The sequence below is a fragment of the Leptonotus elevatus genome, chromosome 2 (genome assembly GCF_054856555.1).
Source record: "Leptonotus elevatus isolate MCC_2025b chromosome 2, RoL_Lele_1.0, whole genome shotgun sequence".
NCBI classification, from domain to species: Eukaryota; Metazoa; Chordata; class Actinopteri; order Syngnathiformes; family Syngnathidae; genus Leptonotus; species Leptonotus elevatus.
In genome coordinates this window covers 31,307,799-31,323,054 of record NC_141240.1, presented here as the reverse complement: position 1 = coordinate 31,323,054, position 15,256 = coordinate 31,307,799, and the positions used below count along the sequence as shown (strand labels likewise).

Below are 15,256 nucleotides of genomic sequence, written 5' to 3'. Positions count from 1 at the left end.
GTCATCCTCTTCACCCAGAGCCACAGATCAAGGAATTCTGAACTAGGCATGGACTGATTTACCAGTTTGATGGTTTTCAGTAGTTTAAAAAAGTTTCAATAAGCACAGAAGAAGGTGCTAACTCCAGATTACTTACTCTGATACTTTTTTTTGGTCAATATGCATTACCCTTAAAAAAAAAAAGGCAGCTGTTACTAGTTAACCTCAAGGACAACATACACTACTCACAAAAGTTGGGGATATTTGGCTTTCAGGTGAAATTTCAGCATGAGCCTAAAATGCATTCAAACCTTTACAGGTGAACTTAATGTGACCTTCTCTGGGCTTTCGAAAGCACGTGTCCAACTATGTTCCAGTACTTTCTGCACAAGTTGCTGTTCTCTAACGAGGAGTTAACGGCAAAATTCACAAACGACAATGGTCCAGCTCATGGAGGTGGCATGATCAGGGAACTGCTGTTTGGGACTGGTGTCCCTCAAATAGAATGGCCTGCACTTTCTCCAGACCTGAAACTGATTGAAAACATGTGGGATCAGATGAGTCGCCATGTAGAGGCTGGAAACTCTGCACCCCAGAATCTCAATGCCTCATTAGACGAGTCGACTTGTGAACAGCAAGAGACGTCGTTATCAAGCTGTAATTGATGCTCAATGTCACATAAGGAGTTATTGAGACGTTGACATTTTTGGTTGTGGTGTAACCACCATTTTTGTTAACTTTTCTTTCAAATAATTGTTTGAGATGAGGAATCACCAGTGCATCCTTCTACTTAAATGTCCTACTTTCATGATGCAATATCACTGTAGTGTTAACTTTTGTCATTTTACATAAATTTCACCCGAAAGCCAATTATCCCTAACTTTTTGTGATTAGTGTAAGTAGCGTATGGATCTGTTCTAAAAAAAATATATATATTTTTTAAAGCTCACCAGTGATGTGGAGACACTGACTTACTAAGAATTAAAACAAAAATAATTGTAAAATGTATTTTAGCATAACATACTAATAAATATTCTACATTTTATTTAAACATTAAAAATAGATTGTGTTCAGTGGAAAAAGGGCAGTTTTGAATTTACCCATCTATTAAAAAAATTAATTAAAACAAGAACATTACAGAGCTGTAATTTTAATACCATGATACCGCAATCATTTTCCTCATGGTTATCAACCGTAAGGATCTAATATCGGCCCGTGCCTATGCTAGAAGTCTACCCATGATTATTTGCATGCAGTTTTCTGCTGATGATGTTTGTGATCATGTTTATTTTTTCCTACAAGTCATGGATGGATCCTTGCCTACCTCACTCAAGCACATCATCAGTAATGCAGAATATTATGGACCCTCACTGTTCCTTCTTGGTGAGTTCTTGTTTGCACTTCTGAAGGTGTTTTATGATGAGAGACTTAGAATCTCCTGGAAAATACGTTGTTTGTGTTGCCATTTTACTGCCTGTTTTAAAACCATAATAATGCTGTTTTTCTTTCTCCTGTCTCTTTGGGTTTGTAGCAACCGAGGTTGTGACGGTGTTTGTGTTCCAGGAGCCATCCCTGCTCTCCTCCCTGCAGGACAACGGTCTCACTGATGTTATGCTCCATGCCCTGCTCATCAAAGATGTGAGTTTTGGCAACTTCCTTTGAGACAAAATTTAAAAAATACCTTCGTTGCCAGTTAGGTTAGGCTCTAGAGCCTCTAGCCAACTTAAAGATGCTCAAAGTAGCTGGGATCACATTGTCTTTGCAAGTGCATGCAATAGTTGAGTTGTCCTTTACTATGTATTTGTAATCTTTCACTCTTTTTAGGTTCCTGCTACACGTGAGGTCTTGGGATCGCTCCCTAATGTGTTCAGTGCCTTGTGCCTGAATGCCCGAGGACTCTTGTCCTTTGTTCAGTGTCAGCCCTTTGAGCGCCTCTTCAAAGTGCTTTTGTCCCCTGACTACCTACCTGCCATGCGACGGCGACGCAGTTCTGATCCATTGGGTGAGTTCTCCTCTGACGCTATTTGTTTTAGGTGCTTTAGTAGCCTGCTTGAGTGATACATTTGTCTCCCTCTGCAGGGGACACTGCATCAAACTTGGGAAGTGCTGTAGATGAGTTAATGAGACACCAACCAACTTTGAAGACAGATGCTACTACTGCAATCATTAAGGTAGTTTTGAGTTTTTCAGCTTTCTCCTTTGTCAAATCATTCTGCCGATGCATTCTAATTCAAGTTAAATTGTTGTTTTAGTTATTGGAGGAGATATGCAATTTGGGCCGAGCTCCAGAGTATGTCTGCCAGAAACCATCTATCCAGAAAGCTGATGGTACTGTGGCTGTGCCACCAGCACGCTCAAGCCATGCTGCTGAAGAAGCGTCAAGTGAAGATGAAGAGGAAGAGGAGGCCCTCCACACATTTAGCCAGCAGCAGGGGGAAGCAGAGAGCAACAGGCAGTCAGTGCCACTTAATTGGTTTAAATTTCAGTTTGTACTTATGTTTTGTCGTCATTATACCACGTACCTTCTTTCAGGGTGGTGGGAACTGAGGAGCGGATACCTATTCCTTTAATGGATTACATTTTGAATGTGGTTAGTGTTGAGACTTTCGTACAATTTGTCTTTTCTTTTCTTTCTTTTTTTACTGTAAAACCATTGTTAAAGTGTGATGCCTTTTTTCTAGATGAAGTTTGTTGAATCCATACTTAGCAACAATACGACGGATGACCACTGTCAGGAGTTTGTAAACCAGAAAGGGCTGCTACCTCTGGTCTCTATTCTGGGCTTGCCCAACCTGCCCATAGATTTTCCCACCTCAGCAGCCTGCCAAGCTGTCGCTGGTGTGTGCAAGTCCATTTTGGTGAGTAGAATATTAACTTGATTTACTTTTCTCCTTTTATTTATCAGAGTGGCATCCAACAGTTGAACTATTTTAACTGGCATCCTGAGCATATTTCCTCTTGTCATTCTATTTATGAAGACTCTCTCGCATGAGCCTAAAGTACTTCAAGAGGGACTGTGCCAACTCGACACTATTCTAACATCTCTGGAGCCCCTACATCGGCCAATTGAGGTTCCCGGTGGATCTGTTCTTCTGAGGGAGCTGGCGAACGCTGGCCACGTTACTGACGCCACACTGTCGGCTCGTGCCACGCCACTGTTACATGCACTTACTGCAGCGCACGCCTACATCCTAATGTTTGTCCACACTTGTCGCGTAGGACAGGTAAATATGGATTTTAGACCTCATTTGGTCACTTTCCCTCTGTGATGTTTACCAAGCTGTTCAGTGTAGTGCCACTTCCCCTACACCAGTTTATTCAGCTGTTTCAATAGCAAACTATCTGTGTTTACTGTATGAATTATGTTTTGATTTTGTGTTCGTGTAATAATGTCTCTGAATGTGTCTTTGTCAACAGAGTGAGATCAGAGCAATATCAGTAAATCAGTGGGGATCCCAATTGGGTTTGAGTGTTCTCAACAAGCTGAGTCAGCTCTATTGTTCACTAGTGTGGGAGAGTACTGTTCTGCTCTCCCTTTGCACACCTAACAGGTATATTTACAATTAATTATCTCCTTTAATGTATCACTGCGCCCACTATTACCAGCCTAAGTCTTTTGTCTTTAACAGTCTGCCTCCAGGCTGTGAGTTTGGACAAGCGGACATGCAGAAACTCTTACCCAAAGAGGAGAAACCTTCTACTAGTGCTGCAACTACCACAACCCCTGGCTCCAGGAGAACAGGTAACATAGTAATTTAATTCAGCTAAAATTAAATTTTTGTGTACATCTTAGAAACACATGTTGTCATCTACCTTTATCAATAGAGTCTGAGGTGGTAGAGCCTTCCAGTAGTGGACTATTGGAAGGCATGGGTTTAGATGGTGATAGCTTGGCTCCCATGGAGACAGATGAACCCACCTCAACAGACCCTAAGGCCAAGTCCAAGCTTACCCCGGCAATGGCCACACGCATTAAACAAATAAAACCCCTGCTCTCAGGTGAGTCCTTTTTCATAGCGCATACTAAGTTTTGTATCAAAGCTTCTCAACAGTTTGAGCTTTACTGCAATAAGTACAGTATATAATCTTTCACTAACATATTTTCTGTCTTCAGCATCATCTCGTTTGGGGAGGGCACTTGCTGAGCTGTTTGGCCTGCTCGTGAAGTTGTGTGTTGGCTCCCCAGTGCGTCAACGTCGGTCCCACCATGCCACAAGCACAGGCACAACACCCACGCCTGCTGCCCGAGCCACTGCCTCTGCTCTTACAAAGCTCCTCACCAAGGGTCTGAGTTGGCAGCCCCCACCCTACACGCCGACGCCTCGTTTCAGGTAAGACATTTTTCCTTACACATTATGTAGCTTAACAAGGGGTTATTGAGTTAAGTGTTCTTGTGCTCACAGGCTGACATTCTTCATCTGCTCTGTTGGCTTCACATCTCCTATGTTGTTTGATGAGAGGAAGTATCCGTACCACCTCATGCTGCAAAAGTTTTTCTGCTCTGGTGGACATGATGCCTTATTTGAGTAAGTTATTTGAGCAAAGAGCTCAATCATATTATTGAACTGAATGTATTATCATGTATAACATGAATTTCAAAGGATGTGTTACTTTATTTTATTTTATTATTTTTTGAAGGACATTCAACTGGGCCCTGTCAATGGGTGGGAAGGTTCCTGTGTCTGAGGGTCTGGAGCATACTGAGTTACCAGATGGGACAGGGGAGTTCCTGGATGCTTGGTTGATGCTGGTGGAGAAGATGGTAAATCCAAGCACTGTGCTGGACTCTCCACATTCCCTGCCAGCAAAGATGCCTGGGGTCACACCAACTACGCCCCAGTTCAGTGCACTTCGGTTCCTCATAGTAACCCAGAAGGTAAGTTTACCTTAGCTATGTAATGCAAATAATTAAAATTTTAAGTACCGGCTCGCATATACCTTTTAACTTTAATACAATTACACTTCATGTTAGTGTCAAAATATTGTATAAGAAGGTAACACTATTTTCTGAGTGCAGTGCTTCCGCTAAGAATTTTGTCAACAGCGGCGCTGAACGGCGCTCGACCGGGGGGTGGGGGGGTTGTATATAATGTAACCCATACGCGCACTGCATTGCGCGCATGCTTGCTAAAACAAACGGTATGCTCCTGTTGTGCATGCAGGAGCAACAGTACAGGAGCAATACAGTGAGTTCGGTAGTACTTTATTCAACAATTTAATAGTGTGCTATTTTTATTTTTTGATCAGTCTTCATCCACAAATCCATTCAAAGTCCTCATCTTCTGTATTCGAATTGAACAGCTGAGCAATTTCTCCATCAAACATGCCAGGTTCCCCCTCGTCATTATAAGAGTCAAAGTCTCGTTGCCGTGCTGCTGACTCAAACAGAGCTTTGCACTTGCAGACACGGTCACTCACGCGTCCACAATCCATTCACATACGGCGGCGTACACGCCCGATGCTGCCTCCCAGTTTGGTGAAAGTGTGTTCGCCGTCTCTCATCCAGTGCACAAACGCTGCTTGGAACTTCAATTTGAACGCCCAGTTTATGTCAATGTTCAGCGATTGGAGACTTGGAGTCGCTTCGTTAATCCTCCCGGAATGATGACAAACTCAGAGTTCCTTTTCTTGCTTCCTCCACTGTGGAATTCTCTCGCGCCTCCATGTACAACCGCGTAACTGATAGTTTGCAGTTTAAATTTTGCCTCGTAAGCATGTGTCTTCGCTGATGCAGATTTCCTTAGCCAAACCGATGTTTTACACAGTGCAAATACCGGCAGTCTTTTGTTATCCATTCCTGCTCTGTCTCGCGGCCGGTGCTGTTTTATCGAGACACCGAAGTACAAGTCGTCTCCGCATATAGCGCCCACCGCACGTCGCCCAAAAAGTGGGGTCTAAACGGGGTAGACGAATTGAACTGCAGGAGACTGATCACACTGCAGTCTGGTGTTTTATTTTATCTCTTTTTATTCACTTTCTCGTTTAATCTCTTCAAGTACATACAGTATCAACTCGATCTCTTCCGCCTTTACTCCCTGCTTGCATGGCAATGCGCTCCAAAGTCACACGTCATACGAAGCCCTTCACAGTGATTCGAGGAAGCAGCCAACCAGGAGCGTGAAACCTGCCCACCAATCAGAAACGCGCGTTGGCACAGCAAAATTTGCCCCGGTATTTGACTGGAAGGATAACTTCTCCGGAACTCGGTGCACGCAAAAGGCGCACTTTTATTTTTTGCTTGCTTGAAGGAGAAGCGAGCGGCGGGTCGGATTTAGGAGCGGCGCGTCGGATTTAAGAGCGGCGCAGCGCCACTGCTGAACGAATATAACGGAAACACTGTAGTGAGTTACAGGTTTTACAGATCTGTAAGCCATTATCAAAATTACAAGAAATAAAAGCTTGCAATATTTCACTCTGTGTAGTTAATCTATATAAAATAGACATTACACATTCTTAAATGACCGACAAAAGTATGGAACTTTTCACAGTAGCGAGTTTTTTTAGTTGTATTGTTGTGGTAATTGATATTCACTTAAAAGCACATAGAAGCTACCAATATTCACCATCCATCCACCCTTTCTTTATACCGTTCTACCTCACAGCGGTCGCAAGTGTGTTAAAGCCTCTCCCAGCTGATTTCGAGCCAATGGTGGGGTACACCCTGACTTGATCGGCAGCCAATCTTAGGCCACAAATTGACAATACAAACCAGTCACATTCGCTTTCACGACTTAGGACAATTTAGTCTTCAGTCAAAACCTACACAGGCACGAGGAGAACATACAAACTCACAGGAAGGCTGGCGCCTGGATTTAAACCTCCCAACTTCTGCACTGAGAGACAGATGTGCTAACCAGTCCTCCACCACGTTATCATCAGTCATGTACAGATATCGTACAATCCATACTAAAATATTATTTTGTCTTTGTGCAAACATGTAAAATAAGTTTTTGTGTCCAAATGTTGATGCTTATAACCAACGTTAAGTCCTGCCCTTTTAGGCTGCATTCAGCTGCATCCGTAGCCTATGGAACAGGAAGCCACTGAAAGTTTATGGAGGCCGGATGGCTGAATCCATGCTGGCCATCCTTTGCCACATCCTGCGGGGGGAGCCAGTTATCCAGGAGCGACTGGCCAAGGAGAGAGAGGGCACAGTACGTCCAGATGATGAAGTGGCTCCTCCTTCTCTGGGTCAAAGTGGAGCTCCAGGTGTATCTACAACCAGTGGAGAGACACCAGCAGCCACTGCACCACCTGGTGGAGTGCCAGCTGTGGGATCGGCTGAGGAATCAACCAATTCCGCTCCAAGACGTGAACCCCAGGTTAATCAGGCGCAGCTGACCCAGGTATTACAGATTTGATTTTTGAGGCACTTTGAGTCAGCATGCAAGTAGGAAGTCCAAATCTGAAATTCAGATCTTGTATGTATGATAATTTTACGACATTAGATACTTTTCACCTATCTGGTTTTGTTTAAAGTTTGTGAGCAATAATTTTTAACGTTTTACATTTCAGCTGATGGATATGGGTTTCTCAAGAGAGCATGCCATGGAGGCACTATTGAACACCAGTACCATGGAGCAAGCCACAGAATATCTTCTTACACACCCTCCTCCCCACCTAGGGGGAGCAGTAAGGGTAATCTTTAGACATGAATAACAAACTTTTAAAGTCATCATCACTCAAACTAAGGCCACTGGCAATCTCTGTTGTTGATCTAGGATCTTTCCATGTCTGAAGAGGACCAGATGATGAGAGCAATTGCTATGTCACTAGGCCAGGAGGTCAGCATGGAGCAACGCTCCGACTCCCCTGAGGTGTGTCTTTCACGCTGTCCAAATTGTATTTAATACCTGAGTATGAGCTGGTAGAGGAAATGTCATGAATGTGTAACCTTAACAAGTTGCTGAAAAAATTATCACGTAGGAAGCAGCACGTCGTCGCGAGGAGGATGACAGGAGAGCCAGGGAGCGAGCAGAGGAGGAAGAGGCACGCTGCTTGGAGCGCTTCATGGAGGCTGAACCCCTGGACCCACAGGAGTTGCATACATTCACAGACGCAATGCTCCCTGGCTGCTTCCACCTTCTGGATGAGCTGCCTGACACGGTCTACCGGCTCTGTGACCTGCTGATGACTGCGATCAAAAGGAGTGGCCCTGAGTACAGAGATCTTATCCTTGGCCAGGTCGTCGACCAGGTCAGTAATTTCAATCTTAATGATTTTTTTACACTTCGAGTTTTAGTTAGTAGTTCCAACTTTGTGTTGCTGAGTACTTTCTTCAAGTATCTTGTATCTTATCTAAATGCTTAGGGCAGAAAGGCACAGCTTTTAGGTACAGGCTTGTCTCAAATTTATTTATAAAAAAAAAAAAAAGCTATTTCAATAGTTAAGTCATTCACCCCCCACACATTTTCACTGAAGCGCAATCCCCTTCGCTCCCAGCGGTTTAATGGATTTTGACTGATTTTGCAAGGCCCACAGAACATTGTGTTCTATTGCTATAAAAACATGGAACATACCAAAAGAAAGATTGGAGTCTCTAATTTTATCAGGGGAAAAAAACTAAATTTCTATCAGTTTGTTTTGCAGCAATTAGCATTGGAATATAGCTAAATGTCATCATTATTCACAAATCTGTTTAAAACACTGGGGAAAATAGCTTTTTTGCAACATAAGCCTGGTTGATCTCTTATACTCTGCTGTCACCCGCTGGCCGTTTTTTGTAATAACTACTATTGCGGAAACATGAAATATTGGCTCTTCCGCGTCGGGCAAATCTGTTTTTAAAAATTACTATACAAAGTATTTTGTTGTAAATATAAATATCGACTATCGAAGCGTTTTGCCAGTCGAGGCGCAACGGATGACTTGACTCATCCTGCGGAACATGTGTCTGCCGTTCTTATTGCCGGTGTAAGCAATTGCGACCAAAGTCAACAAAACAACTTTGTACAGAAATCACGTTCGATCGCCAACTGCTCTTCAATGGGATGGCAAAAGGTGTAAAACCAACCTGTGTGTATCAGTCTGTTGCCATTCATACAGACGAAGTCATGGTTACCTGCAAATGTATCAGCTTTGTGTTCAACTATACAAGCCCATATTCCACACTGTGTACATTTGTGACTAAACTGAGTTAAAATAATTATTTCAGGATGAAAACGTTTTATTTTTGTTTGCGGGTTTACCGTGAGGTTTTTTATTATGCAAAATTAAGTGCCTTGGTTCCACAGGTTGGAAAACAGCTCTCGGATCAAATGACAATTATACTAATAAGAAATTATTAAATAAGTCTTATTTGATGGACATAAGAGAAAGAAAGATTTGTTATAATTCATATCTAATATAGATACGGTAATGTTTCTCTTATTACTCCCTCTACATAATGTGTGAATGACCTCAGCTCATGCCCTAAGTAGCCTTAGTCATCTCTTCATTCACGTTGTAAACACCACCACATTGGATTACAAACAAAACGAACAAGATATGCTTTAATTGCAGATTTCCACCTTTATTTTGAGGGGATTTACAGAACGGTCAACAATTGCCTCCCAGGCAACGACGATGCAAGTTGGAAAGTGTCCGGGGGCGTATGCTCTCGTATGGGGCTCCAGGCCTACTAGTGTCGGTTAGCTGTGTGCTATGCTATCATCGATTATCCTTGGACCTTGGGCTAAACCATACTCCCGTAAAAAAAAAAAAACCTCAGTCATTAACATAGCGATATGTCCGTTTCATGTACCACAAATCTTGTTTTGGATTAATAAAGACATGGCAGCGATGAGCGGTGGCTCAGGACGCTATACGTCATGAAACCCGAGAACTCGCGCTACCCGCCCCGCTGCAATTTGATTGGCTGCAGCGTGTCTTGAAGAATATAACGAACATTTAGGCGGCGCCGCCGTAACCATGGACGGCGCCATAATGGATTAGCGCTCATAAAGAGGGAAAAGAGTTGTGTGAAAGGAACGAGGACGGACCGAACCAAAACTATTTAACCGATTGGGTTTAATGGTTTTCAAAAACCGTTCCTGCCCTAATGCATACATATGTGTGTGTGTGTGTGTGTGTGTGTGTGTGTGTGTGTGTATTATTATTATTTTTTTTTTAATAGGTGTGGGATGCAGCTGATGTGTTGATCAAGGCAGCGGTGCCTCTCACTACTAGTGACACAAAGACTGTGTCTGAATGGACTAAACAGATGGCCACACTCCCCCAGGCATCAAAGCTGGCCACTCGAATTCTGCTGCTCACGTTGTTGTTTGAGGTAACTAGATTCTTTTTACAGCAGTGCAGCTAATTCTTTATCTCAGGATTCTCTCTTTCTCTCTCTGAAGGAGCTGAAGCTTATGTGTACCACAGTAGTAGAAAGGAGTGGTATTCTGGATTTGTTGATTAAGCTACTGGAGGTTGTACAGCCCTGTCTGCAGGCAGCAAAAGAACAGAAAGACATACAGACGCCAAAGTGAGTTTCTAAGGGCTCCAAATACCCTGTGACCTAAAGAATTACTGCATAACACAAACGCCCCTCTTTCTAATAACACAAATGCTGAATCTTGCTCATGTTTCTACATTTCCTATGCTCACTATCTGCAGGTGGATTACACCAGTCTTGTTGATTATTGACTTTTATGAGAAAATGGCAGTGTCTTCAAAGCGCAGATCACAAATGAACAAGGTAAAAGTCAGTTGCTTAATAAATGTTTGCCAGGTCCGATATTAAGCCTTTTTTTGGTAGGGCCACCATGAGCCAAGTTGTGGTGGGTCTGCCAGAACAGACACTGCCCCCCCACCCCCGATTTAAACAAATACTTCATGAAATTCAGAATTATATATGTAGGCCTAATTGTTTGAAATAGTGACGCCTGTAGTCTCAGCGGCCAAAACGCATCCAAGTATGTTTTGCGCAATGTGCATTGAATGGGGGAGTTCAAATGAGCGCAGCAAGGGTATAAAAAGGAAAAATGATTGGTCAAGTGGATACAACTTCAAATATTTTATATTAGATCTTAAAAAAAGCAAAAGTGTTGATTTCATTACATTTATTACGTTTGTACTTGACTGGTTGGGCCAAATCTGTGAGCTGTGGGTGGCCCAACAGTTGTGTGTTGTCCCCGGACCACCGTTAATGTCGGACCCTGCATAATTAAAGTAAATGTGAGCTTTGTCAATCGTTCAGTGTTGTGTACATCTCTGCATACTACTAATACCATGCACTTTTAATTTCTCTTAAGTATCTTCAGCCTAATGGGAATAACTGGAGATGGTTTGATGACCGCTCAGGCCGTTGGTGCAGTTACAGCGCTTCCAACAACAGCACTATTGACTCTGCATGGAGGGCTGGGGAGAGCAGTGTTCGCTTCACAGCTGGACGCAGACGATATACAGTTCAATTTAACAACATGGTGCAGGTATATACCAACACAGTGTACAAGAAATGGGATGACCTCTTTTGAGCTTTAATATAGGTTATTTTCTAATCTAACTACAATAATCGTTGGTATAGGTTAATGAAGAGACTGGTAACCGGAGGCCAGTGATGTTGACTGTTCAGAGAGTTCCACGCTTGCCCAAAGCAACTAAGACGGGATGCGTCACAGACTCTGAGAAAGAAGAGGGTGACAGGTGCAAAGTAGAAGAAACTCCGACTGATCTTGACACTGGGGCAGCAGTGGAAATGAGTGCCCCCAAGGACGTTTCCAGCCAGCTTAAGGAGGTGACCTCTGGCTCCGCATCTTCCCAGGAGTCTGACTCTTTGCCAGGCTCTGATATTGTAGGCCTGAGTGACGACATGACCACCGTTCTCATTCGCGCTTGTGTCAGCATGATTAGTGTCCCGGTAGACCCAGACACCCTCCATGCTACATTGCGTCTCTGTTTGCGTTTGACACGAAACCACCACTATGCCATGATGTTTGCTGAGCTGAAGAGCACTCGAATGATTCTTGGGCTGACACAAACCTCTGGTTTCAATGGCTTCACACCTCTTGTTACCCTGCTCTTCAGACACATCATAGAAGATCCAGCTACTCTTCGACACACTATGGAAAAGGTTTGAGTTGTTATCGTGTTTAATTTTTTCCCAATGAATATTATATTTTGTAAGCGGAGTTGTGTAAAAGTGTTCATCTATTGCTACAGGTGGTAAGATCTGCAGTGACTAGTGGAGCAGGTAGTACCACCTCTGGAGTGGTGTCGGGCAGCCTTGGATCAAGGGAAATTAATTATATCTTGCGTGTCCTGGGCCCTGCCGCGTGCCGTAACCCTGAGTGTTTTGCTGAAACTGCCAACAATTGTGTCCGTATTGCTCTGCCTGCACCTCGTGGAGCTGGCACAGGTGGGTGTATCATGATTTCGATGAGCTACAAGTATATTTTCCTGACCTGTATTCATTGTTTGTTTTCTGTGTTTCCATAGCCTCTGACGACGAGTTTGAAAACCTTCGTATTAAGGGGCCAAATGCTGTGCAGCTGGTGAAAACAACTCCTCTGAAATTGTCCCCACTACCATCTATTCCTGAAACTATCAAGGAGGTCATATACGACATGCTTAATGCCTTGGCTGCGTATCATGCTCCAGAAGAACGTAAGATATTTCATTGGGTGATCTAGAGCTGCATCAAATTATTGAATAGCTCAAATTATTCCATTACAAACAAAATCTAACCAAAATCTTTGCCTCGAAGCTTCACAGTGATCATTTTTCCAAATAAGCTATTGTTTTTCCAGACTCAAGTACCACTCAGCGTAGAACTAAGTTGGCACGATTGTGCCGAGTCGGGAAGAAAGGGTGCATTAAAGACTGAATTGAATGTCCCAAGTTTTGGATCATTTAAAAAGAAACAGTGCGTTGTCTTCTTCAAAGCAGAGCGCGTTTACAGAACAGCATGCTTACAATGGCCAACACAGAAGACATTAACATTGTTAGCTAATTTAATACAGGCTACCACCTGTAGTTTTGTTATGCCCCCACAAGCAGTCAAGGATAGACGATAGACACAGCCGCCCGCCAGTGCACTTTCAATGGCTTTGTTGAACAAAACAAAAACACATAAGTATATACGTTTAGCACATTCATTCATTATCTGAATCATACCTTATCATATAACATGAAACCCAAGTGAATCAATGTGTAGACCCGGTGCATTCTAGTTAACCTGGGCTAACATCCAAAATTCAACCATAAGGTCAGGCCTATACCTTTTAAAGTCCCTCAGATTCTCTCAGATACTGCAACTCGCATGCATAATGTGTTATTCTTAATTTGATTAATGAATTGATGGCATGATCAGTAGACTGAATAATTCATTTGCTGCAGCCCTAGTCTAATCAAATTCAGTGTCAGTCATTTGAACTTGTTAGTTACACATTTTGTTATTTTTGTGGTTGTAGCTGAACGTCCAGAAGAACGTGTGACAGCTGTTCCTGGTGGCCAGGACCTGTGCCAAATATTGCAGGATGTCGGTGATGATGTTTACCAACAATACCGTCTCACTCGACAGGGCAGTGACTTTGACTCCCAGCCTGCATTCCATATCAATGTGAGTTTTGTCAAGTCCCGTTGTTGTTTTGAAGTACCATTTCAGATGGTGCAGTGATAACGTACAGATAATAACGGGTACCCTTTTTATAGACTCAAGTTTTTGCTGCGGATGGAGCTGTAGCAGAATCGTCCCAGTCTGGCACACCGCAAGGAGAAGGTGACACGGCTCTACACTAACTTTTGCACTGGTAGCACTAGAAAGTTGGTCGCACTAGCACAGTATTTTGTCGCACCCCTTCTTTGGGGAGATATAGCATGACAATATTTGCTGATGTATAGTTTTCTTTATAGGCATACTGTTGTTTTATGATGTAAGGATCACCAGTGATGTAAAATGCGCGGAGTGCACTCCAGCACTCTTATTTTGTGGCACTATGAATAAGCAAATAATACAATATAAATAATTTGTGAAAAACGGTCGAAGTGGAGCAGAGCGCGGTCGGAGTGTAGAGGTGTTTCCGTATGCCCGCATTGCCAAGGAGATGGCGTTCTCTCATCACACTAGGACCGTGCAGGAGGACGACGATTATAAGTAGTGAAAAAGACAATGACTTTCAACCATGTTTTAAACGGTGAGACTGCAGAAGGAGCATTATGCTAGTGCGACCGGATAAAATATTTACCAGCACACACTGAAAAGGTGGTCGCATTTGTGAACATATTGGTCGCAGTGTCAAACCCTGGATAAAAACATGATTTATAATAGTTGTCTCAAAAAGTAGCATTAAAAAAATCATAGACTTTTTAGATGGTGTCATTTAACTTTTGCGAGACTTAATATATATTGCATGAATGTCTGTAGCCTCAACGCCTGAAGAGATGCGGGAGGAAAAGAAGGAACAGGAGGGAGAGAAGAGTAGCAGCTCAGAGGAGGCTAAAGCCGCAAAGGTCAAGGCGAGCAAACCTCTGATGCCTACCTCCACAATCCTGAGACTACTGGCTGAATTGGTGCGCTCCTATGTTGGCATTGCCACACTAATTGCCTCTTACTGCTACACTGCAGGACAGTCAGAGCTTATTAAGGAGGTGGGTACAACATCTGCTTGGTTTAATAAAACACTTAGTGGTGTCTATCCGTTTATCACAATACATATCTTTACTTACTATGTTTCTATTCTAATAGGATTGCAGTGTGCTAGCGTTTGTGCTTGACCACTTGCTGCCTCATACCCAAAATTCAGAGGACAAAGACACTCCAGCCTTGGCCCGTCTTTTCCTTGCTAGCCTAGCAGCTGCTGGCACTGGCACCGATGCCCAGGCTGCTTTGGTTAATGAGGTGAAGGCAGCCCTTAGTCGAGCTTTAGGGATGACAGAAGGTGCTGAAAAACATGCTAGGTAAGCGAGATTTGTTATATGCACTTTGGTATTAGCCATTGATTGGGGTTTCAAACTTCCAATGTCTCTCTCTCTCTCTCACAGGCTTCAGGCAGTAATGTGCATAATCAGCACCATCATGGAATCATGTCCCTCCACGTCTAGTTTCTATAGCACAGCAGCAGCCAAGACCCAACACAATGGCATGAATAATATCATAAGGCTTTTTCTCAAGAAAGGACTGGTCAGTGACTTGGCCCGTGTGCCTCACAGCTTGGATTTGTCAAGGTATGTGATTAGTTCACAAAGTTCACCATGGTATTGCTTCTGTATTTCACAGATTTGATCAGATCTTTAAAGTTTCAGACATTTGTCTATTTTGAAGTCCCTGTAAAGTGAAAATGTAAATTAGACGTGCCAC

The 15,256-nt window shown here is 43.1% G+C and overlaps 1 protein-coding gene across 8 annotated transcripts in view; it reads left to right on the top strand.

Annotated features, from left to right (window-relative positions):
• Nucleotides 1-15,256, top strand: part of huwe1 (HECT, UBA and WWE domain containing E3 ubiquitin protein ligase 1) — a 46,811-nt gene that overhangs the window by 12,056 nt on the left and 19,499 nt on the right. For all 8 annotated transcript variants that reach the window (XM_086067145.1, XM_086067147.1, XM_086067146.1 and 5 more), the window contains 30 exons: nucleotides 1,282-1,362; nucleotides 1,511-1,617; nucleotides 1,804-1,981; nucleotides 2,059-2,150; nucleotides 2,232-2,434; nucleotides 2,512-2,569; nucleotides 2,661-2,837; nucleotides 2,958-3,203; nucleotides 3,397-3,530; nucleotides 3,609-3,721; nucleotides 3,805-3,978; nucleotides 4,094-4,310; nucleotides 4,383-4,505; nucleotides 4,618-4,855; nucleotides 6,981-7,325; nucleotides 7,495-7,617; nucleotides 7,701-7,796; nucleotides 7,906-8,175; nucleotides 10,094-10,246; nucleotides 10,317-10,444; nucleotides 10,576-10,657; nucleotides 11,214-11,390; nucleotides 11,486-12,031; nucleotides 12,121-12,316; nucleotides 12,397-12,564; nucleotides 13,371-13,519; nucleotides 13,612-13,678; nucleotides 14,324-14,547; nucleotides 14,645-14,856; nucleotides 14,941-15,123. In XM_086067145.1, the coding sequence (XP_085923271.1) occupies nucleotides 1,282-1,362; nucleotides 1,511-1,617; nucleotides 1,804-1,981; nucleotides 2,059-2,150; nucleotides 2,232-2,434; nucleotides 2,512-2,569; nucleotides 2,661-2,837; nucleotides 2,958-3,203; nucleotides 3,397-3,530; nucleotides 3,609-3,721; nucleotides 3,805-3,978; nucleotides 4,094-4,310; nucleotides 4,383-4,505; nucleotides 4,618-4,855; nucleotides 6,981-7,325; nucleotides 7,495-7,617; nucleotides 7,701-7,796; nucleotides 7,906-8,175; nucleotides 10,094-10,246; nucleotides 10,317-10,444; nucleotides 10,576-10,657; nucleotides 11,214-11,390; nucleotides 11,486-12,031; nucleotides 12,121-12,316; nucleotides 12,397-12,564; nucleotides 13,371-13,519; nucleotides 13,612-13,678; nucleotides 14,324-14,547; nucleotides 14,645-14,856; nucleotides 14,941-15,123 (5,260 nt within the window). The remainder of the gene's footprint in view (nucleotides 1-1,281; nucleotides 1,363-1,510; nucleotides 1,618-1,803; nucleotides 1,982-2,058; nucleotides 2,151-2,231; nucleotides 2,435-2,511; nucleotides 2,570-2,660; nucleotides 2,838-2,957; nucleotides 3,204-3,396; nucleotides 3,531-3,608; nucleotides 3,722-3,804; nucleotides 3,979-4,093; nucleotides 4,311-4,382; nucleotides 4,506-4,617; nucleotides 4,856-6,980; nucleotides 7,326-7,494; nucleotides 7,618-7,700; nucleotides 7,797-7,905; nucleotides 8,176-10,093; nucleotides 10,247-10,316; nucleotides 10,445-10,575; nucleotides 10,658-11,213; nucleotides 11,391-11,485; nucleotides 12,032-12,120; nucleotides 12,317-12,396; nucleotides 12,565-13,370; nucleotides 13,520-13,611; nucleotides 13,679-14,323; nucleotides 14,548-14,644; nucleotides 14,857-14,940; nucleotides 15,124-15,256) is intronic.